The following is a 26255-nucleotide window of genomic DNA, read 5'->3' on the forward strand; positions in this document are numbered from 1 at the left end:
CAGGAATTGGAATGTCAAATATCATGTTTCCAGTATAGTCCCAATAAGCTTTCCGTTGTTTCTTTTGTATTTGCTAAGGTGGCTAAGGATACTGGTCTTATGATCGTGTTTATTCCGTTTTGTTAATTTACTCTTATATCATTTTTTGTTACGATATTTACGCATTTCAGATGGTATGTTTTTGGAGATTGAGTCCTGCAGGTTTGTTTTAAAAATGTTCCAGAGTTCATTTACATTATTTATATTCTGCTTTTGCAATATTTCAGAGTATGTTGTGCGTAAATTATTTTTGATACCATCCAAGTTTGCTTTAGAATACTTAAAAATGTGCCTTGGTTTAGGTTTACATCTACGAAGGGATGTATTACAAGTGGAGAGAACTATATCATGATCAGCTTCACCGACTGGAGGAATTGTTCCCATGTTATCAATAATTGATGGATAATTAGTGAGAAGAAGATCTAAAGTTTTATCATTACGAGTTGGTCTATCGACTAGTTGAGTAAGTAGGCGGTCTGAAATGTTATCTAACAATTCTTGATGTTGTTTGACATTTGGTTTACTAGGAATAGTACTGGATGACTTTCAGTCAATGTTGCCCAAGTTAAAATCACCACCAATTAATAAGATTGATTCAGAGTTTGGATTTATTCTACAAAGAGACTCGTTTGGATACTGTCATCTGGCTGCGGTCTATAAAAAGAGCCAATAAGGTTTTCTAAAATTGAACAGTGAAACTGCCACCCAAATAATTTCACAGTTAGTTTGGAGTTCATTAACCGATTGATAAACATTATTGACAGCAATCAGTACGCCACTATGACTCTGACCTCTTTTATTTGGCGGCCTATCTTTTCTGTATACAGTAAACAGCTTTGAATCGAACAATTCTGATGATGATACAGAAGGATCAAGCCAGGTCTCAGTTCCAATAATGATATCTGGGCAGACAGAGTCTATAAGTGCAAACAGTTCTGTTTTTTTTTTTTTTTTTTTTTTGATGAACTGGAAATTCAAATTACCTTTTAATGGATGATTCACATTCTTAGTTCTTTTAGTTTTCCGATTAATTGGGTTAAGCTGGTTTGGTTTTGGAGAAGATGATGCAAAAGGTTTTCCAGGACTGTCGCAGTTACTAAGAACAAAAACTGAATTATTAGTTAAAGTAGTTGAAGATGGATGTTGAAAACTTTGGCAGACCACATTTCAGACAATGCCAAGACAAATTACTACTATCTATAATGTTATACATGGATTCCAACATGGCACCTTGACAATGTGATCCCATGTTTTACAGGAGTCACACTCGAGGGCTTTGGATTTCCAAGTAACATTCTTACCACATGAGCCACAGGGCCATTTTGGTGCTTTAGGCCCAGGGTTTAATTCTACCTGGTTTCCTAATGTGAATATTGTCGACATTTTCAAGCTCAATGATTTTCAGCAGAGTTATGACCCTTGATTCATCAAATTTATGTTTCGGACACTTCTCTTTTACTATCGGGCAGAATCCATCAAACCTTACAAGACTGATCAGTGTCCAGCCTCAGTGTGCATATTGTCAGCATGTTCCGGTCCAGTGATTTCGAGTGGAGTTATGTCCCTTGATTTGTCATATTTTACTTTGTCCGGGCAACTGCCACGAATTATCAAGAGGAATTATACTAAACTTCACAAACATAATCATTGGAAAGCTTACTCGTGCATATCGTCCGAATGTTCCAGTTTGTTGTTTTTCGACAGAGTTACGTCCCTTGATTTGTCAAATTTGGTGATGATTTAGCCCTTTCTCTTAATATGCGAAAGGGCAGATTTCCACCAAACATTACAGGAGTGATCAGTGCAGTATCACTGTACATATTATCCGCACATCCTACTTCAGTGATTTTCATCGCAGTTATTGCCCTTGATTTGTCATATTTTACAGTGGTTTGATTCCTATTGATAAAGTTTTCTTTAATTATCCATCACAAAATTGTTTACCAATAGACCGGAGGACTAATATTACCAATACAAAATATCCTCTCTTCTTCAAAGAGGGCATTATAGTGAAAACGCTCAGAGTACATGATTTCAAAGAATGCTATTAAAGTGGCATTGTGCGCATCTTTCTGCATATAGTGTGTTTTTGGTGAATGTTTTATAAAAGCAATTTTCGGTTGCTGTGCATTTAAATGTATTAAATTAAAGATAAAGCTGCTTAAGTATTTGAAGTTGATGCTTTAGAAATAAAGAAATCGGACTAATAAAATAACAGTTCTTTTCTTCAATCTTCTACTCAGTGATCTCCCTTACCTATAGGTAGAGAGTTCTGAAGTTGAAGGGAAGCAACTCCTGCAAAGAGTTTGGTATATTGGGTTCAAAACTTTAATTTCCTCCAGCCTTTTTTATATACACATCTATTTCAGCAGGAATCTTACTTGAAAAATGCGCATAATTCCACTTTAAGATGAAATCAGAAATGGGAGAGGCTAAATAGCAGAGATACTTCCTTCACATTTCTAAAACAAATGATCATGCAATTACACATGCCCAAACTGGCTCCACTAGCAGTAGAACTTGTACTCAATTCCTATAAGAACTCTGGCCTAGACCAAGATGAATAAGGTGAACAACCTTTATATTCAACAGTATACTTCAGAGCTTATCACAGGTACAAACTAGAAACAAAATATACAACCAGAACAATGTATACCCATGCACAGGTTTACTATGCTCAAAATACATGGGGAATGCACACACAACAATAAGTTGGCAAACACTGGCAGCAAAAGATATATACTAGTATATTACAATAGTGTATTACAATAGTGTTGTAGTATATAACAGTTTATAACATTTATCAGCTATAACAAACAAGTTTTCTGGAGGGTCGATTCCCAAGAATGCTGTTTTAATCAAGCTAAACAAGATATGTGAAATACAACTTGGGTCATAACTTCCATTATAGTCATGCAAGACTGTTGTAACTTTGTTCTTTTGTTACAAATTAAAATTTTATTGTTGCAATAATAACAACTTGCATAAAGAACTTTAGTCAAGTAAGGCATGTCGAATGTTGCTAAATCAATTCATATTCTATTTTATCGAATGTTCTTTAATATTATTCAGTGTTTTCTTATTGTATACTTTTCTTTATTCTACATTTTGTTATTCTAATTGTATGTTTAATATTTATATTCAACGTTTCGTTATTGTATACATGTATTTGTGGTTGCTCTTTTTTATTTTTATTGTAAAACTTGTAAAAGTATTAAAAGTTTTGTATTCAATACAGCAAATACAGTGTATATGTACATATGAAGCGTTTATCTTTTCTTGTTATCTCAGTAGAAGATGCCATGTTCGCTAAAATGTTACGTTTATATATGATTCCTTATATTTTCATTTTCTTTTAATGTTTAATTAAATAATGTTTACTTTCAGCATACTGTTTACATAAAAAACACTGTAAAACAAGCTTAACAACTGCAAAACCTAGCATTTTTAAAGTTTTGGTAAGACATGTACATTTCCTTACAAGTGGCACCTGTATTATGTTTGCTTTGGTGTAGCGTACAGAACGGACAATTGCTTTTGCTATGCTCAATGTCTTCAACCGCACCAGATATATTTTGATAATGTTGGATCGTACCACAGAAATTAGTCTGAAGAAGTAAAGCATTACATGAACAGAAAAATAGTCTTAATTTACTTGATGTAACCAGTTAGAAGTAGGTCTCGCTGTGTACAGAAACAACGTAAAATAGGCAAATAATAAATCAATTGTTGAGGTTGGATCTGTGATTTCAGTTAAGAAGACACATTAAATAATCTCACATTATCTTGAGAATGAGGGACATAACACATTAAGGGAAGTGCCCCCTGCCCCGCCCCTAGCAAACAATGTTAAGTGGGGGTATAATTATGGTGATTTAATCCAGCTGACAATGTGTTCATCTACCTGTCACTTGTCCATGCAGATAAACCATACATCCCAGACTGCACTACAATCTCTTCTTTTTCTATAAATATCCTGATCAAATCAGGTATAATTATTTATCAGTCTGTGCTAACAATCATGTTTGGCCTGTGCTATGATTTCTTTTTCTTTATTTTGCCTGCTTGTATCAGGGGTAACTGTGATTTAATCCATGCTGACAGGACACTCCTACTTGTGTCGTCCTCAATAAAGTTCTGTATGTATGGGTGGGCCTGGAAAAAATCCAAAAAAATAATCATCTAAAAACAGCTCCATATGGAGACTACATAATTAATGGAAAAATAATTAAGATGCTCATCACATATAGGTGTATTCTTGCACCATTACTTCCTGCACATACAGCTGCTTGGCGTACTCAAAAAAGCAAGTGTTTAAATAAATATTGCTAGCAATCTGGTGTCAAAAGATGGCCAATATAAAATAAGTCAATTCAATAACTGCTATGACTTATGAAGTGAGTCAACTCTCACATATATATAATCAAGATGCTGGTTACCTTACCCTTTCCACTTTCAGTTGCAATGGAAGTTTTCACCCCTTGTGCTAATTATGCTCCATGCCTACTTTCTGTATTTTAACAATTATTTGCCTTAGTTGTGCTTGTAACATCTGTGGCAAAATTATGCAGCTGCCCAACTGTAGAATCATTCTTAAATTGGCTTTAAAAACTTACAATTCATATTGTAAAGTGAATATACAAACCAGTAACTCTGGATGAGTAATCCTCTTCTGTGGGTCTTTGTGCAAACTGAAAATAAATATTTAATAATGATATCTCTGCACCCTACAATGATGACAAAGCAATGTTTCAAGAGACAGACTGAAAACTATCTCAACAAGAATGATGTCAACATTGAAAATGCTTGACAGAAAAACAGTCACAATTCTGGATAAAAAGAAGGACCATGTTCATAGCCCTGTATTACTCAACAGTCCCAGTCCTTACCCTAACATCCAATAAGACCTACATTTCATTATATATTTCAATGAACTGTCCTAGTGCCCTAGTTTTACCTCAGGTGACTCTGTTTCAAATTTATTTTAGATTTCATTGAAACAGACAGAATTTTGTGAATATAAGGTAGAAAATGTGAACTCTATGACTTGACCTAGTGACCTACTTTTTGATACCAGATGACCTAGAAATCATGATCTGTTGATATGTATATATGATATATAATTTTTATTACTTATGAATTTATGCCTAAATAAATCTGAAATAGCTGAATCATACTTAATGATTTTTTATTAATAATTCATATGTACATACCATCTAGCAACAAAGTCACATAATGCTGCTGAAAACTTTTCCTCTGGCAATGTAGGTGACTTCTGCAATGTAAGAAAACACAGTCATGAAAAATACATAGTTTTCCTAATTTAAACTCATCTTCTTTTCTGGAGAGCATGACAAAATCTTAAAACCTGAACAAATTTGAGCATATAATTCACAACTAGATCCCAAAATGTGCTGAAAACGGGTTCTGTAAAAAAAACAGCATTAATGAAAGGTTTGTTTCCATTGTTTGTGATGTCTTTTCTGACAGTACTTTAACTCTTTTATAACTAATTATAACCTAACATGTGTTTATTTTATTGAATCCTTACCATTATTACTCTCTCCACAAGTAACAGGATACTAAAAGACAGTATCAAGAATCACCAGATTTATTTCTGGGTGTGTCGGGTGGGGATGGGGGCTGAAATATGAGGGAAGGGGATTCTGCAGTACCTTTTTTATCTCCGTGGAGATGGGGTGGGGGTGGCTGATGGGATACTAAGAGATGACATCAAGAAACACAAGTAGCTTAAAGAAACATGACAACCATAGTGACCCAAAGTTGCTCACATGACCTTGACTATTTGTGTTTGAAAGTGAACCATGAATGGTAACATGTATGTACATACCTCTTCAAGAATTGTATTGCACAGCCTTAATACCTGAAAGAAAATATGGGAAGGTTAAATAACTTGAAAATTTATTCCAGCAAATAGTAAAGTGAGATTAAACAAGACTAATGCCTAGCCTATCAATAAACATCAAATATACATGAAGGACAATGCCAGTAGTGGACGGCAGGCAATGTTCTTTTTCATGATGTAATGAAATGAACTGTACCTTTTATTTCATATGCTCAGTTACAACTGGACTGTTATGGCAGGGTGATCTGGACTATTTGTTCCTCGAGGAAGGGCAGCTTGTTATCAAAATAATCAAATGAATTCAATAATTTTAATTACAACTGAAACAAGGAGCTGCATTCAATGAATGCTTGCTGCCCCCAGTGGCATCCTTGTCAATACAAAGCAACCTTAGTCCAAAACGAGGTCAAGTTCAAGGTCAAACTGAGGTCAGGTGATGTCTGAAGATGAGGAATGGTCACAGGTAACATCTGCATTAGTATCAATTCATTCTTGTAAGGGGTATTGATGCTAGACGAAATGGTCCCATTTCGTTAACCAAGAGATGGCCCATATAAAGCAACCTAAGTCCAAAATGAGGTCAAGGTCAAACTGAGGTCAGGTGATGTCTGAAGATGAGGAATGGTCACAGGTTACATCTGCATTAGCATCAAGTCATTCTAGTAAGGGGTATTGATGCTAGACGAAACGGTCCCATTTGGTTAACCTCGTATGGACGGACGGACGGACAGAGGAACGGACAGGACAATCACTATATGCCTCCCGCATCAGTAGATGCCGGGGGCATAAAAAGAACCAGGGTTCCTATGCTAAAATGGTGTCAGACTTTGAGGAGAGAAAATTTAAACTCATTTAATGCCACTGTATGCATTAACTGCAATGATGTGGCTGGTTTCTATGAATGGAAAATTATACATTCATATTTTGATAAGATGTAGGTGTGCAAAAGATACTAAACTGGTTTTCTATCAGTATCACAATAAAAGTTACTTTCTATTCATGTGGTATGCAACTGTAATTCAATTATTTACAGATTTATTCAATGTATTCTGGGCTGTATTTATTTGTAAGTCTGTGAATTGTACAAACTGTCCCACCAACAAAATGTGACAGGGGAGTAAACATGTAATATTGAGTTCAGTAATTAAAACTTGTACTTTATATCAACTACATTAGAACTGATTTATGATTTTTACATCTTATAAAATTTCCGTTTCAAATAAATGATATAATTATGATTTAAAACTGGTGGCATGCCTCTTTAAAGATTCAGTACTTTGTTAAAATAACTTACATTAACATTTCCCTCTTCCAGCATCTGCAATTTAAACGAGAAATAGTTTATAATCATTGTTCAGAAATTATTTCAAGTACAGGTAAGTTAACTTCAAAAGCTAGTCTATTTTAACAATAAAACATCAACAGCATGGAAATTTAAAAATACTGTTCAAATGAATAACAATTGTTTTTTAACTTAAATTATAAAGGTATTTCATATACCCTGTATAATAAAGTAGAAAAAGTTGCTAAGTTCAGGATGTAGTGAAATACATGCTGTATTTGCAACAGAAAACTTGTACAATGTATGTATATGATGAACGTATTTCTCGGACTCAGTGTTGCACAACAGGGGCAGCAGTCTTGTAAAAAGGTTGTACAAGTTGACTGAACATGTCGTACAATCAATACAGTATATACAAGTATATATTTATATTTTGTTGTTACTTACTTTGTCAAAAGGAAACTCTCCAGCTGCAAGCTGTAAATAAAATCAGATAAATAAATTGAAAATTTCTCTATCACATACGAACCATTTTCATGCACACAAAATTTTATATAAAACATGTAAATCTGGGAATTTCAAACCAGTACTAAATATCTGTACACAAAGTTTGATATAAAATATGTAAATCAAGGTAACTAGTATTAAATTATCTTCAACTCGCTTATCTCAATATTCCAGTTATCTCAAAAACATTTTCAAGTCCCGTCACAAATATACATGCACAAAATATCAGTCAAATTATGGTTATTTCAAGGTAAAATCCTTGATCACTTGGAATTCCAGATACCGAGTTTCATCTGTATTTGTGCACAAACTTTGACATGAAATGTGTAAATCTGGGCAACCAGTTTTAATAATAAATATTTGTAAACACCTACCATATGTAAATTAAGGGTCTTTAACATTTCAAAAATGCTAGTGTTATTTAATTCAAATTAACGTTTTTGTACTTGATAAGAATACTTTACAAAGTTTCATATTCACATAGGCTTTTGTAATATTGAAATTACTTTGAGTGCTATTTTTTTTTTTTTTTTGAAATGAGCATCTTACGTGATGCTTTTGGAACTTAATGTAATAATATTAGCTTTTTTATTGTTATTTCATGCCATTATTTGGGGAAAGTAATATTCATTGCATCCTCTAGTACACTACAGTCTGTGGCTATATGTTTATTCTGGGAATTAATTTTATATTTCTAGTTAGTGATCAAATGGCCTACCAAACAACAGACAGCCAGACAGACAAACCAAAGATGACAAAAACAAAATACCACCACTTTTTTCAACTGATTGTTTCCAAAATGATTTCTGTATCAAAAGATATTAAAGGAAGACAATTTGGGAAATTTTCAAAAGTGAAAAAGGGGATTCATATCAGAGTTAATGGACCTGATTATGTTAACTTATCTTTTGCGCCTAAAAGCCTGCTGCAAGTTTGAAAATGATATCTTTATAGATTCCAGAGATATCATAGGAAAATACATTGGGATGGGATGGGATGGAAAGAGATAGAACAAGGTACTTCCTATATGGTCACAAAACCTAAGTTTAGTTGGGTATAATTACGCATGTAGTAAATTTCACAAACAGAGAATCTATCAGTGTGTAGAAAACATTACCTCATACAGTGTAACGCCCAAACTCCAGACTTCAGATGGTGCACCATAATGCTCAGCTTTTATTCTCTCTGGCTGCAAGTCATGACATAAACAACTGTAGTCAAGGTCTTATATATTGCTTTATGGAATTTGTTTAAAGGTTACAATGACAAACCACCATATCATTGCTTATATGATTTAAAGTCATGGTTATATCCTGTATAAAACGTTCAGAAGTTTTACAATAGGTGCCCTTCAGGCATTATATACGGCAAGTGCTAGTGTGTGACAACCAACTTTCTACAAGTCTTTCTGGCAAAAAAAAAAAACAACTTAAAAAGAAACACTCATATGTAATGAGATGAGCAAGAGTTTCAAAAACAACCATATGTAATTCTGTTCATAAACCTGTTTAAAACCATCATGAGATAGTTTGCATACATTTATATATTCAATTTAACATTAGATAGTTGCTGCAGAAAATAAGTGTTAAAAAGAAAAAGTAACTTACTGCCATATATGCATTTGTTCCAACATGACTTTTTGTAATTGATTCAACAAGCTGAAATTAAAAATCAAACAAATATCAAAATATTACGAGACTCAAATACCGGTATATCATAACAACAAGAGAAGTCTCATGACAACATTCTCCACTATTACAAGGCTTGTCAATAGTTTTGGACTTTCTATCAAAGAATAGGTATAAGATATTGGACTTTATAAAAACTTTAACCAACATTAAAATGGGGCATAAATCTTGAAATTTGGTAGGAAGAGTACAAATGAACACAGTCACTATGAGCAAGTACAGCAAGTTCTGGTCAAATATCTTAAGAAATGAAGTAGATATTGGACTTCATAAAAAACCTTAACCCAAGTGGATGTTGACAAGTGCAATAGCCCTTCCTACTCTTTGAATACTAAAGTTAAAACTAAAAGCTAGGACACTGCTAGATTAACATTATTATACTTCATTATAGGGGGCATGCCTTCTGAGTTACTGTAACATTTTTCAATTTAGAGAGTAATTTCTGTAAATAAGAGATTATATTAAGTGGAAGAACGTGACAGAGAGAGTTCTAGGCAGTGTTTATGACATGTTGTCTGTCAAATATATAGAAAAGCAGTCATGCAGTAAAAACTAATATAAAACTGACTTTAATTGAAAATTACATCAAACCCATCTTAACAACTTGTTAATAATGATATAAAATATTAAGATTTTTTAAAATTGACAGAACCCATGTCCCTTTCAGTTTGTGTTCAGACCTTTTTAATTTATAATTTACACAACTCTAAGTTGAAAATTTACTCTAGTTTGAAGAAGTTTTAAACTTTTTTGTGTCACTCTCATTAGTGCACTTCCTACAAAGTATCAGTGATCACCATGGTATTCAGACCAGGACTTTCAGTAGGAAGGTGGCAACTCTTTTCCACAAACTGCATTGTCTACTTTTCAATAAATAAAAATAATTAAAACCCATAAGAGATTTTTGACTTGACAAAATTAGACACATCTGACAAAAGCATACAACAAAATAGCTTATAAACTTACTTGAGTACTGACTCCAAAATCACATAATTTAACATAACCATCTGTGTTGACTAGAATATTTGAGGGTTTAATGTCTGAAATATACAAATGAAAGTGGTATTTTTTAAACATTATTCATTGTAGAAAGCATCGTATCATACCACAGTGAAAGTCAAACTTTGTTTACTCAAACTTGGATAATTCCAACATCACTCTTCACTTGAACTCTTATCAGGTCCCGGCCAGATCCCTATATTGCTAGATGGCTGAACATTGCTGATAATTCAAACAAATTCTGCCAGTTCTTTTGAGTTAAAGAGAACTAAGTTTGACTGTACTGCTGAATATTTTTTTTATTTTTGGTGATAAATATTACAAGAGGGCCCTGACGCCCTGAACAGCTCAACTAACCTAGTTCTTAATTATTATAACACCTTAAAACTGCAAACAATCTGACAAAGTTTCATGAAGATCAAACAAAAATAAGGCTTCTATAGAATGTTTACAAGGATTTTCTATAACTTGACCTAATTACCTACTTTTTTTATCTCAGGCAACTATGTCCTGATCTTGACCTAGATTTCATAGAGACAAACATTTCGACAAAGTTTAAAAAGATCAAATAGAAAATGTGGTCTCCAGAGTGTTAACAAGGTATTTCTATGATTTAATCTAGTGACCTATTTTTTAACTCTGGTAAAAATGTTTTAAATCTGAACCAGACTTCATAGAGACAAACATTTCGACAAAGTTTAAAAAGATCAAATAGAAAATGTGGTTTCCAGAGTGTTAACAAGGTATTTCTATGATTTAATCTAGTGACTTTTTGTTTAACTCTGGTAAAAATGTTTTAAATCTGAACCAGACTTCATAGAGACAAACATTTCGACAAAGTTTAAAAAGATCAAATGGAAAATGTGGTCTCCAGAGTGTTAACAAGGTATTTCTATGATTTAATCTAGTGACCTATTTTTTAACTCTGGTAAAAATGTTTTAAATCTGAACCAGACTTCATAGAGACAAATATTCTAGGAAAGTTTTAAAAGATCAAACAGAAACTGTGGCCTCTTAAGCAGAAAATGTGACCTCTTGAGTTTTATTGAAAAGGTTTTTCTACTATCTGACCTGGTGAATTGTTTTTGAATTTAAGTTACCTAGTTTTGACCTTGTCCTAGATTTCACAGACAGAAACATACCAACAAAGTTTCATAAAGGTAAGTTACAAAAGCTGGCCTCAAGAGTGTTAACAAGGTACCCAAGATGATCCTGTTACAAAAACATCCAAGACTTTACTAAGGGTAATACCCTGACCTAGTTTCATGAAGACTGGGCTACAATTATAACCTCTAGAATGTTAACAGTAAAACTTGAGGACACATGACGAACAACGCACATCACACAACAATGGACAACGGACACAATGTAATCACAATAGCTCACCATTAACACTTCGTACTCAGATGAGCATATAACAAATAAACCAAACAGTTAAAAGTCAAATACTAGTAGTTGACAAAAACATCTTACAATATCATGAAGTTTTGACATGCTCAAAACGAAGACTCTCAACTGACTCTGATGGTGCTTTGGTAAATATGTTTAAGTTATACTCATTTTCTATATTGGTAAATAAAGCAAGATTATTTTGCTAACAGAAATTTCATTTTGGCATGACTGGCCTTCTTCAGCAGACTGAATAGGTTGACTATGTAAGAATAATGACATATTTGCCATTTTAATATCAAAAATGAATGGTGTAGAAAATGGGTTTCTTTCAGAAAAGAAGAAACACACAAACCTCTATGTAATATTTTGAGACTCCACATGTATATAAGACCTTGGACCATATTGACAGCCATACGACCAAGTATTGGTTCAGGTATCTGACCATAGTTGTCTAACGACCCACCTTAAATAAACAGGTAGTGTCTGTTATTTAAAGAGAAAGCAAAAATTTGTTATGAAAAGGCGGATCAGTAGATATCTAATCTCCATGACTTCTGATATTTGAAGATTTTAAAATGACAACTTGGACAGGACTAAATTTGAACAAATTCAAGAAAGCTGTTTAACATCAAATATGTTTAAAACCTGCAAAGTGGTTCACAGGAGAAATTTGTTTGACTAAGGTTTAGCAGATATATGAAAAGACACAGTGTGATCTGAATAGCTTGTTTTACTATGGTGAATAATGTATATATTCAGAGATTAAAGCTGAGTTTATTATTTAGTTCCATTTTATTTTTGATTTTATTATTATTCTTCAATAGCATGCAAAACTCAGAACAAAGATGATAAAACTGAAAATCTATATGTACCAGAATATATTAAAACATAATGAAACTATATTACCATCCATGAATTCTGTACAAATAGAGATCCTATTCTCTATAAAGAAAGCACCATAGAATCCAATGATTGATGGTGAATGGCACTGTAAGTAAAAACAATATATAAATTAAGCATGAATTACCATCCTTTCAATGACAACTACACATGTCTTTCTAAATACAGAGAATTGGATATTTCAAACCATTCACATAAAGAAAATAATAATAATTAAAAACATTGATATCATAACCAGACTATACTTATTATTACAATAGTAAGGCTAGAGAAAATAAATTTTTCCAAACTGAAAGGATCTTAAGTGTTGGTAAGGGACATCAAATTCTACAGGTAATGGGCCATCACTCAAAAATGTTTGTGTCCAGGTCTAAGTTTCACGTGAAGAAGTCAACTAAAGATTCATGTATATTTATTTTTAGCTCTAGTGACCCTTTAAATGGACCAAATGCCCTCATCTGCAAAGATTTGGGTGATGACCATAAATTGATAATGCAGATCAAATCTGATGAAAATCCAAGAAGCGGTTCATGACAATAGGTCATTTATAGATATTTCTTGTTTTTAAGTTTTAATAGCCTCTAAAAGGGTCAAAGCACAATTGAACAAATTTGGGATATGACCTGATAATGATGTTTAAGACCAAGTTTGTTAAAAAACAAATTGGCAGTTCTAGAGAAGTTGTTTAAAGGAATTTCTACTTAGCTCTAGTATCCCCTACAAACCCCAAGAGTTCCCATCTGAATAAAAAAACTGGGTAAACTTTTTTTCTATTAGTAGCTCTTGCAGCCCCTAAAAGGGGCCAAGCACCTCCATTTGAAAAAATTTGGAAGTAAACCTTATAATGGAGCTATAGATCAAGTTTGAGGAAGATTTATCATGCCAGTCACAAGAAGAAGTCATTTAAACGTTTTCTATTTTTAGCTCTGGTGGCCATAGTTTTCTTATAATGGTGCTATAGACCAATTTCAATGAAAGTCGTTTAAAGGTTTTCTGTTTTTAACTCTAGCAGCCATAGCTTTCTTTTGTTAATTTAAAATTCATTCAGGTGATAATTATGTCACTTTTTTTGGTATTTTTTTAATGGAACTGGGAAAAATGGATTATAGAGTCTATATGACAATGTCAGAGAATTGGACAATATTCAGTCCCATGGAAAAGGTCGGCAATTCATCTTTCTAACTTGTTTGCTGAATATGTCACTTAATAATGTCAAGAAACACCAAACACGGTCCCTGCTATTTCAGATTTTGTGACAAGGAACAGTTCTCGTTCATGAAATTATGATCATCACTAAAAAATATAGAAATTGGCAGGTTTCAATTAAAGTCGATAGGAAGACACTTATTTTTATTTTGCCCAAGTAGAAGTTGTTTCACAGTTTTTCCAGTTTTAGCACTAGTGTCCCAGAGTCGGTCAAGATGAGCAATTTGATCTAATTTGCAAGAAGAGGACCATGCCAGGAAACTTCATGTTACATTCAATTCATGTGAGCTAAAATTGGTAAAAAAGGAATGAAAAAAAAAAAAGGACATAATCATCAATGCATAATTATGAAAGTTACCTTATATAAAATTTCTAACTCTAGAAGAATTTTCTTCTGTACTTCTATATCAACATCTAGCTGTATAATCTGAAATGTTCAATTAAAAAAATATAAGCAGCATATCAATGGATAATCATTGGAAAGCTAAACAATAACACTAAAAGGAAATGTTCCTTAAAAAATATTTTCTTTTAAAGTCAATTGAACAGAATGCCACATGGTCATATTCTAGCTCAATATAAGAAAGAAGCCTAATTCAGCTGCACATCTGCATTAGTTTACACAAAGGGTGGTGCTTGACTTGAGTGTGTGTGTGTTCGGGTTTAATGTCTTTTTCAACAATTTTTCAGTCATATAAATGATGGTCCAGCTGTGTAGCTTACTCTCACACATGAAACAATTAAGCCAAACAGTAAGATGTTCCATAAAAACATTACACATTTCGATACTAATGACAAACTTACCTTTACTGCCATAAGTCGCTGAGTTGGAATATGGAAAGCTCTACAATATAGAAATATTGCAAAAATTATTATAACGAAATAACCCGCTATTAACAATTTTAAAAGGACTTCAAAGTTGGGCTCCTCAATGCTTTCTGGTTTTGCCACTTGTAAGCATCAAAGACAAGTTAGAGTGATTATTATATGGCCAGGCAGTTTATTCTCCTTACAAATGAGTGAGGAAAGAATGAAATTTTTTCAATCAGAGCTGACCTTTACTTGCCTGAAAGAAAGCAGGTGCACCTGTCTAGATAATTAAGATAGTATCTGAATGTAACTTGTAAAGTTTATGGCAACAAGATGAAGGATGTTTTATAAAACATTACTAGATAAAAATCCAGTCTTCCATGTTCAAGGGAGCACCCACCCAGCTTTTCCTACATTTCTATAACATTAGGGAGAGGTAAGAAATTTGGTAATCCATGGTAAGCAGACTTTTGCTTCCAACATTCTTAATTGTTGGGTTTAACGTCGCACTGACACAATTATAGGTCATATGGCAACCTTCCAGCTTTTATGGTGGAGAAAGACCCCAGGTGCCCCTTTGTTCCTTATTTCATCACGAGCGGGCACCTAAGTAGAACCACCTCACATGAAGAATTCAATGCCCAAAGTGAGGGCTCAAACCCACATCAATGAGGAGCAAGTGATTTGAAGTCGGCGACCACAGAGGCCCCCTTATGATATAATATCATGATCACCACCTGAATAGGAAGGATATTTAGTTTGTTGACAAATGCTGTGTTAGTGGTAAGAAATACATCTAGAATACTGTCTTGTCTAGTGTTTTCAGCAACCATTTAAGGCAAGTTATGAACAAAGAATCGTTCTGTACAAATAATAATAGTGGTTCTAAAACTTATTTGATAACAATTTATAAACTTCAAGGGTGATATTGAACTCAACACCATCTTTACAGTAACTGAATGTCACAGATTGACTTTTCAGAGATAGAAAAACTGTATAAATGATCAATGGATCCTTGTTGAAACACTTACTTGTAGACATGTCCCCCATTGCCACTACCAATGAGAGCAATTTGTTGTAAATCATCTGCTGTCATCCTTCCACAAGTTAGTATTTCTTTAATGTTTTCTGCCCTACTTTGGTTCCCAGCTCCATAATGGCCAGGACTCACTTGATGCATTTGTATGGAACCAGGACTGGTTCTCTGCTGACTGGGACTAATATTTTGCATATGCGGAGAACCAGACAGCTGTTGCCCAGGATGGAGTGTATGAGGATGGGAAGAAGTATTTAGGTTAGGAGGGGAACCAGCCATCTGACTGAAGCCCCTGGCACTAAGCTCCATTGGTTCCTCACTGTGTTCCATAGGCTGATCACCTGTGGTCTCCTTTTGTAGACTGAAATAAAATATATTCCCTAAACTATATGTATTTCAAAATGTACACTTACCTCGATACCATTTTAATAAGGTATGACAGTCTACATCTTAGCAGGAAACGAGCTTTGGCTATAGAAACCTTCAAATGTTTGTACAAAATTTCTCCTTCCTATCTTCATGATCTTGTTAGCTTTAAAAATGATTCTTATTCTTTCAGGTATGTAAATACTTTACTAGTACCAACTGTAAAATCCACTACCTATGGTAAGAAGTCGTTCAGGTATGAGGCAGTGCAGGTGTGGAACAGCCTCCCGAATGAAATCAGACAGGTGGATAACTTCAAAGAGTTCAGGAGACTGATCCGCACCTGGGCTGGACCATCCTGTAAATGCTCCCTGTGTATGTAGTTTGTTTAGTTTGCTTGTTTTTTGTATCATTTCTAAATGCCTGCTTGTGTTTATTTTTTGTAATACCCAGCTTGTTTTAGTTGTCTTTTAATTTTTGCTTTATTTGATCCGCACCTGGACTGGACCTTTCTGTAAAAGCTCCTTATGTATGTAGTTTGTCTTTAATTTGCTTGTTTTTTTTTGTATCATTTCTGAATGCTTGCTTGTGATTCTGTTGTATTACCCAGCTTGCTTTTAGTTGTCTTTCAATTTTGCTTCATTTTGTATTTGTGTTTTAGTTTTTAGCCATACTATGTAATGTTTACTTACTTTGCCTTAGATGTCTTAAACTATCAGTTATTTTGTGTTGTTTTATATAACTTTTGTGCTGCCATTATATGCCTTTGTACACTATCTTTGCTGAAACCTAGTCTTAATATGTATCCTTTTGTGATTTTTTCATATAGCTTCTCCTAACATAGTTTTTATGATATGTGTTTTACCTGCATGATCTCTCTTTAAATGTGCTCTTTAACTTAATTGTTTTTATGTGCTAAATATTTCTTTTACAGGTATTTATGTTTTTCTCGTTTTGTTGTTGCATGACTTTGTTTTTGTCGGAAAATAGCTGTCTAGCTAATGTTTCTTTGTTTATACTACCCGACTTAAAATAAAGCTTCTTGTATCTTGTATCTTGTACATGCATACATTACAATACATTATGATAAATATTTTTGTAAAACAGAAATAAAATCTAACTAGCTCACCATACTTTGACTTTTGACCTTGCATCAGTTTGGTAAAAATCAATGAAATGATTTATAAGTTGTTTTATGGGTTTTTTTTTCTATTTTAACCCTTATCATGTTGGATCCAACTGATTCTGCCTTTGCAACCAATGCAGATCATGATCAGCCTGCACATCCATGCAGTCTGATCATGATCTGCAGTTTGCTATTCAGTTGGAACATTTATGGTATACACCCCTTTTAACAGTTAATGCTACTGTCCAAAATGAATGATGGACCAGTACATTATAGAAATTTAGCAGGGTAAAGGTTAAGTCATTTCTACTTTCAGTTCTGGCAGCCCCTAAACGCAGTCAGTTCAAACTGAAATGTTCTATGACCAAGTTCAGTGAAGATCCATCAAGCAGTTCATGAGATGTTGTTCAAAATTTGTTTCATATCTTTAAGGCATGACCTCCAGATGGTACAGCAAAAACAAACAAAAAAGATTTTTTTAAATGTCAGAAAATTATTGGATTACTTCTTTAGAAATTCACATTCACTGACAGATTATAAGTTATGGAAACACATACAAATTTGTTATATCTATTAACTTTTGAATCAAAATTGAAAAGTGTTTGTAATCAGGTACCAGAGATACACTGCCTTAATTATAAAACTTTATATTTGACAATTGTTAAGTACATATTCCTCGGAGGTGCATTAGTCAAGACTGCAGGAAAAATTTTATTGCCATGATGACCATCGTTCGATTCAAAACCTGGACATTTTTGTCCTTGATTTGGCATTTTTAAAGATAGTTTAGAAACAACAAAGTGCCATCGCTCATCCGTCAGTGCTGGACAATATGCAAGAAAAGAGTTACAGTTCTTGGCCTTCTTACTCATCTTAATTGATGAGAAGTTTCAAAGCTATAGTAAGTATTCAAGAAAAGGTGAACTTAAACAAAAAACAACCAAGAAATACTGATTTTCCAGGAAAAAAAGGCCCATAATTCTGACAAAATGTAAGAGAGAGTTATGGTTCCAAAATACAAAGCTGAACCATGAGCTCAATACCACAGACCATGTTTTCTGTAATTCTGATCAACACATTTACCACAAGCGACCATGATAGCCCTAGATTGCTCATGCGAGTTTCAGAGCTTAAAACAGGCTAGACCTCTCTTACGTCTATAATTTGTATATTATATTTACATGTAACCTATGTTTGAACAGAATGCCATATAAAATATGCAGATACCTACCTTTTAGCTTGAAACTGCTGAACATTTGTTCTAGGAGTTTTAGAACCTTTCTGTGTTTTAATCTGAAAGCAAGAATGAAAATATCACAATACATGCCTGCCCCAGCAAACTTACCTTGATTCTCAAGTACTACATTTACTACCAGGGGTGTTTCAGAAAGTTTCAGGACAAGTGCCGTAACATTCTTATTTTTTAATATTTTTACACAATTCTTTAAACATACATAACTCCATATACCTTTTGCTCATTCTTAGAAGCAAATTTACAAAATTAAAAATAGCACGCTGATTATTATTACTACAGCAACATTAGGTAAATGTGAGCAGGGCAACTAAATGTATAAATAATTGCAGAAAGTCTATGTCGTAATGTCGGACACAATACACATATCAAATTTTCTTAAAATATTCCCCAGAGTACTTCACACACACTTCTCGTGTCTGTGAACCTAAGATTTAAAGCAGCTGTTGAAGTTTTCTGTTGGTATTCTACTGATACACTCCCAAACAACAATTGGTTTACATTTCCAGTGAAGGAAGCGATCACAACAGGAGTGCTTTTAAAAACAATTTTAAGGAAGGTCTCACTTAACTTCTGTCACATTTGTCATGCTAGTAAACATGACTGGCCTCTGGAATTTATTCCAGTTATACCTCTCATCCATTACCAGGGCTTGGATCATGGCACAGTCTGAAGCAGACATTTCAATGCCTTACAAGCTACAGTGATTTACTAAGTTAAGAACATACCCTCAGATCAAATCTATTTCTGTCTTTTGGTGTCTTTCCAACTGAAATATAAGAATAATTTGTTTGCCTCTAAATTTGTCTTATTTATGTTCAAGAAAATTGTATCAAAGAATATGATATTTTTTTTGCTCATAAATTATGAAAAACAAGCAAATATTTATTAAAATTATCAGTACTGTTTTGTTTTCCAACACAAATTTAATGTTTCAAGTAAAAATTAAACTGAACCTTGCAAAGTAGTATATACAAGGTATTTCTGTAGTTTCCTGTTTTTTAGGATTCAGTTAACCCTTATCATGCTGTACCGGATTGATTCTGCCTTTGCGACTAGCTTAGGTAATGATAAGCAAGATCTGTTCAGTCTGATCAAGATCTGCACTGTTCGCTACTCAGTCAGTATCTTTTTGGTAAGCACCCTTTTTAACAGTTAATGGTACTGTCCAAATTGAAAGATGGACAAGTTCATTATAGAAATTTAGCAGGGTAAGGGTTAATGAGAAACCATTGTATGACATTTTGTCCTCTTTGTGGAAATAATTCAACGAAAATTCAAAATGTTCCCATTGTCAAATGTTGTTTTCTTAGAAAGGAATAGTGAGATACATTGCAATAGGTTTATTCAAGGTTCTACTGTTTTATTTTGTTCACTGTGTGGAGTATACACAATATCTGATGGCATTCACTCCATGACCCTTCAACTACTTTATTTAGTAGATTTCATAGAGACAAACATTCTGACAATATTTTATGCAAAGCAGACAAAGTTTCTGACAAACCATTAACCATGTTTTTTTTTCAATGATTAGAACTAGTGACATAGTTTTTCAATCATGTGACCAAGTCATATAATCTTTTCTTTCCAAAACAGGTGTATAAGAACATAACTGGAGCACTTGTCAGACTGGAACATTTAACAACCGTTCCTATGAATGCTTGGGGAAAAGCCCTTTCCCTGAAATGACCATTACAATGTAGTAGTGTTATCCTTTCTCCACAGTATGCACATAGATTTTTCTTTTCCATTCTATATAAAGATCACACAAACTCTAACAATATTCAAATGCAAGGTCAACCTATATCATACTCATCAAATGAGAAATTATTAGGAATTCATGTTGATGAACACCTAAACTGGAAATGTCAAGTTGAACAAACCCTAAAAAAATGCAATACCAATTTATATCTTCTCTTACGTATAAAACAATACCTAAGCTTACATTCTCGAAAGTTATTTTACAATGCCTACATTCTACCACACCTAGATTATTGCTGTACCATTTGGGGGAACTGTAATGATGAGCTATTAAAAACTGTTCTAAAATTCCAAAAGCGTGCTGCAAGAATTATTCTCGACAAAGATTTCAATGCTCCATCATCAGAATTATTTCTTGAACTGAAATGGATGACATTTCCTGACAGAATAAAATACAAAAAAGCTATCCTAGTATATAAATCAATAAATATGCAATCGCCGGACTATCTTACTTCAAAATTTAACCACAACCAAAACCAAACATGTGATCGTGAACTTAGATCAAATCAAAACAATGAACTAAAGGTACCAAAACCAAGAATAGAATTTTTTCGTAAATCTTTGAGCTACTCTGGACCCACAATCTGGAATAACATACCCAATCATATACGCTCATCTGATACTCTTGCAAAATTCAAACAATCCTATCTTCAATGGCACTTTTCTCACCCAAAATTACCATCAGAAAATACTGCCTACCAAATTCTTTAAGTTTCTACATGTACAGACTTTTAATGTAAGTCATTAACTTTACTTAGAATATTTTTGTCTGTTTATACATGTATATAATTTTATTTCAGTTCATATTGCTTTTTTTGTAATTGTAGTTATGGATTATATCTCATAACAGTTGCTGTCATGTTCTGTAAAATTTTCTCTTATTATTGTTTATAATCATGTTTATTGTACTTGTACATATTTATACAGTGGACCATATTGTAAATTGGCTCTGCCAAATATGTCATCCACTATAAATAAAGTCGTTACTTACTTACTTACTTACTTACTTACTATAGTAGCTCCGATTTTGGAAAGATTTCTTACCTGACTCCCATTCCGTGCAAATATCGCCATTCAATTTACCACTATTTAGTGTTTCTTTTACCACACACTACTTATTTTTTACCATAAAATATGGCTGAACACAGTTCCCTTCATAAAAAGGTAATTAAGCTGCAGAAAACTTCTCTAAAGTATACTCTATCTTTGGTGCAAGGGTAGAATGCCTATTCTTGTAGGTAAATATTAAATATTTATATAATCTCACCTCTTGGATAAATAACTAACGGTTCCATCAGGCCTCTTTGGATATCCTCCTCAGTGAGTTCACACATATACTACAAAAAGTACAAGAAGGCTATATTGGCTTTAAGTCACTCACCTGACCGTGACTGTTTGACCTTGAGCATATGTCATGAATGATAACATCTGTGCCACCATTTAAAAAATTTGGGAGCAAACCTTATTATGATGCTACAGACCCAAGTTCACTGAAGATCCATTAAGTGGTTCATGGGACGAAGTTGTTTAAAGGTATTTCTATTTTTAGCTCTGGCGGCCCCCAAGAAGCCAAGCAAACCTGAATGGGGTAAATGGCAGGATGCTATTGACCAAGTTTGGTGAAATTCTGACCAGCAGCTTCAAGGAAGATGGTTAAAGTAAAAATGTTGACACAAGATAATTGACAATAAATGCTGGACCATCCACCTACATATATACTACATGTATTCACCCCAATTACCCTCAACAAAGTTCAGATGAGCTAAAAGTCTGATATACTTGAAAATGTCTAAAAGAAATGCTATGAAGTGAGTAGTTTTTATATGAAAGATATAGTACAGCTGGATTTAGTGGTGTTCAGCCCCATGAGCATATTACAGATTATTAAAGATCATATTACCATCTTACACACTATCACAAGCGTTTAAAGAATGTGCTACCATCTTTAACACTAATATGTGCATTTTAAAACTGCATTACCATCTTTAGAACTATTAAGTGCATTTTAAAACTGTGTTACCATCTTACATACTATTATTAGCAAAAGACTGTCACCATCTTACACATTATTATGAGTATTCAGACAGTGTCAACACTTCATACACTAGTATGAGCATTTAAAGACAGTGTTACCATCTAATAAACTATTAAAACATTTTGAGATTATGTTACCATCTGAAACATAGCTTTCAGTTCTTCATCGCTCCTGACTGTAATCTTCTCACCATCTTCATCAATGTCTGAAATATACATGTACATACTGTTAAATTGTACTACATTTGAGACAGTATCATCAAAATTGAGGAACCACTACTGAATTTTCTAAGTTTTCCCCAGAACTTTATTACTAGACACTCCAACGTTCTACAAAAGCTGTGGGTGAGTAGAAGTTACATGTAAGTATTTTGTTAAAAAATAAAACCAAGTGGGCTAAAACACATGTAAGTCGCTCACCTGACCTTAACCATTTGACCTTGAATACATGTACAGCACACTGAATCATGAGTTTAGCATATAAAAACATAAAAAGGGTCAAGTGCCCCCATTTTAAAAAAATTTGGGAAAAAAAACCCCTCAAAAATGATTCCATATACCAAGTTTGATGAAGATCCATCAAGTTGGTTATGAGAAGTTAATGATTTTTTTTATTTTAAGCTCTACCTATCCCTAAAAGGGGCCAGTGCCTCCGTTTGAAGCAGGACCTTACAATGATGCCATAGACCAAGTTTGATGGAGATCCATCAAATGTTTCATGAGAAGTTATTAAAATGTTTTTTTTTCTATTTTTAACTGAAGTGGCCCCTTCAAGGGACCAAATTCCCCCATTTGAACAAAACTGAGAGAGGACCTTATAATATTAGAGCTGCTTTTGAGAAAAGCGCATGTCTCCAACAACTGCCTAATCACCTGAATAGTAGTATATGAGTCAACCATGCACCAAGATATCAACTGCCTAATCATCTGACATGTTTAGGTCTTGAGGCATAAATGACTGCTATACTGTATAATCATTTAATTTTGCGGGCACAAAATTTCGTGGTTTTGGTTACAACGGCAATTTTGTGGGGATATGAATTTGTGGATTTCAACTTTTGAACATAATTTGAATGGGAATTTTACTTGTTTGTTGGGATTAAATTTCGTGGATTGACTTAACCAAGAAAGCAACAAAAATTAGTCCCCCACAAATATTAATGACTTCACAGTTATACTATTCACATGATTAGTAGTATATGAATCATTTCAATGAGCGATTTTCGGTACTTCAAGGGTCATAATTCTGAAAAGCCTGGACCGACTTGGCTAGCAACGACTTTGGTCAAGGACTTATTGTCAAACACATTTTGTTCAAGTTTGGTGAAAATCTGATAAGAACTGTTCGACTTAGAGCGCAGACAATATGTGTGACAGACAGACAGACACACGGACACACAGACAGGAGTAAATCAATATGTCTCCCACACCAGTGTGAGATGGGAGACACAATCATGCTACAAACAAAGTTTGATGAAGATCCATCAAATGGTTTATGAGAAGCAACTGTTGCTTAAAGGCTTTTTTTTCTGTTTTTAACACTAGTGGTCTCTAAAAAAATTGTTAATGCACCACATGTATTTAGATTTATCTGCACCATGATGTACCGTCCAAATTTCTCCAACCAAAAAAAAAAATCATTCTAATCTGATCTTTATCATAAGGTATGAGCTTATCTACATCTACTGTGTACTGCCCAACAATCAATAATCATATTATTACACATATATTCATGTAAATCACTTATTTTTTCCCATATGAATTCAGGAATGAACTTTGCAAAAGTTAAACTTACACTGAAATGCTGTTGTTGTGGTCCCTGGTAAAATTTTCGAAATCACTTCCTGTAAATTAAAGAAATAAATTTTAACAAGGGCTGTATGTATACACAAAATTATGCATCCTATGATAGCATGTTAAAAAAAATGACTGGGTGTTTGTTTTCAGTCTCAAGAATGTTAATTGTCACCTTAACTTTTGAACCCAGAAAACAACCAAGGTTATCTACTTACCGCGATATCAAATTTCCCACTTGAACACCTCAATCTCCCACTTTGGAATGCAAAAACTCCCACTTGGCATTCAGAAAAAGTTGGGATGTCTGACAATGTATTTGTAATGATTACATCTCTGATAATGAATTTATGTTGACATTAAAGCATAAAATTTCCTCACTGACATTTTTAATGTATATTTTGTGTTTTGTTTCTGCAATTTAGTCATTTTTAGTGTCATTGGCAGTCTATTGTGTACTGAAACCAGTGTCATGGTTAATATCTCCTCGCACCTGTCGCATCATATTTCCGAAGATTTAAGTCTCTTATTTAAAAATATGAGTTATAATCAGCCGGATGACAACTATAAAATATCAGATCATAAAATAAGTCATCCCGATATGCCAAATGAGTAAGCTAATATATCTAGTAATTCTAGTTCTAGTGGATACTCCCAATCAACTAAAATTAAGACGGGAAGGCTAATGTAATGAGTAATGTAGTGTTACTTGGCATCTGCAACGTTGTTGAGCTCAAGATCATGTGAAACACTCATGATCTAACTGAAATACACCATGTGACTTCTGATGCTGATACCAAAAGAGAGGTGCACGACAGACTCGTACAGGTGTAGAGTTTTTAGTTTTACTTCAGATTTTTTTAGGACTTGGTCAAACAAGAAGTAGTCATGCAATTAAGAAAATAAATTGATTGAAATTTTAAAAGAATTTATTCCTTTTAGTTCTCAACGTCACTTGTCACAATTGTACACTGAAAATAATTTGTAGAATAAAATACCATAGCCTGGTGAAAGGTAATTTCCTCAGGATGAACCATCCAGTCAATGTCTTGATCTTGTTCAGTTCTTATTCTTAAAGTGAACTGTGGGCTTTGGTTCATGATTGATCTTTTCTTGATTAACAGCTTGTATCAATCAAAATTCTATTTTCATTTCTTAATTTGTTTTGATTCCATGGGCGCTGCCATTTTTTTTTCACAGTGCGTTTTATCGACACGCGATGATAACTAATTGTAGGTGTTATTGACGTACCAGTACCGTACATTCATTTCCAGTCATGGGTCATCTGTAGACATGAAATTATAATTGTAGAACTTCTGTGTGTGTGTGTGTGTCAGATTTTAATTATCTTGACTTTTTTAAATATTGAAAATAGGTGCAAACAACTTAGACTCAAAGATATTTAATGATAAATGTCCGACATACCTTAAAGAAAAAATTAAAAGATGTTAGGAACAGCACCAGTATAATAATAAAGGTAGCAGTTCAAATTTTTATGTACCAACTGTAAATGGTTTTATAACTTCAACTTTTTACTATAATAGTATTTTAGACTGGAACTAATTACCACGGCATATTCAGAACACAAAAAGTAAATATGCTTTTAAAAAGAAAGTAAAGAAACATCTAATGTAAAATATGAAGTCGGCTGAGGATTCAAGTTACATCTATTTTTAAAGTGTATAATAGTCAATTGTAGACTTTATTACGATATTCCAATCCAATCGAATCCAATCGAATACAATCGAATCCTATCCTATCCCATCCCAGCCCAGCCCAGCCCAGCCCAGCCCAGACCAGACCAGCCCATCTATTTGTCATCAGGAAAACCATGTATTTAAAGTGACGGACAATAGTGAAGGTATGACAATGAAATACACACTTTTCGACAGAAATAAACTGAAATATGCTCTTACAACCTTCTATATTATAATGGAAACCTTTTCTCGTTTTCTTAAAACAATGAAATAGAGAAAAGTGAAAACTTCACAGGTCGCTCAACACGACAAAAATGAAAATGTTACAGGCTCGGTTTGATTGAGCCTGTTCATGGACTTTTTATTTCTCCTTATAGATCTTTATGACTACTGATAACGTTTAATGTATTTAACATGTTTTTTACTCTTTCAGATGCTCAGAAGCTTAGCTGGAAGCAGAAAAAAATAATCTGAAATATCTTATAGCTTACTGCTCAAAT

At 33.6% G+C, this 26255-nt stretch overlaps 1 protein-coding gene across 1 annotated transcript; it reads right to left on the reverse strand.

Moving 5' to 3' along the window:
* Positions 1–2591: 2591 nt before the first annotated feature.
* LOC123523187 (dual specificity mitogen-activated protein kinase kinase 5-like) lies at positions 2592–25266 on the reverse strand. Its single transcript, XM_045300872.2, has 20 exons — positions 25057–25266; positions 24060–24108; positions 22403–22470; positions 21498–21567; positions 19198–19238; positions 18449–18510; positions 15721–16086; positions 14684–14723; positions 14238–14306; positions 12680–12761; positions 12126–12236; positions 10349–10422; positions 9302–9352; positions 8812–8883; positions 7635–7664; positions 7200–7223; positions 5891–5923; positions 5253–5314; positions 4685–4730; positions 2592–4194 (listed from the first exon to the last, which is right to left on the reverse strand). Exons 1-20 carry the CDS (start codon positions 25156–25158, stop codon positions 4075–4077), a joined length of 1572 nt encoding a protein of 523 aa, XP_045156807.2. The 5' UTR covers positions 25159–25266; the 3' UTR covers positions 2592–4074.
* Between the last annotated feature and the right edge of the window lie 989 nt (positions 25267–26255).

The sequence above is a fragment of the Mercenaria mercenaria genome, chromosome 8, assembly GCF_021730395.1.
Source record: "Mercenaria mercenaria strain notata chromosome 8, MADL_Memer_1, whole genome shotgun sequence".
NCBI lineage: Eukaryota > Metazoa > Mollusca > Bivalvia > Venerida > Veneridae > Mercenaria > Mercenaria mercenaria.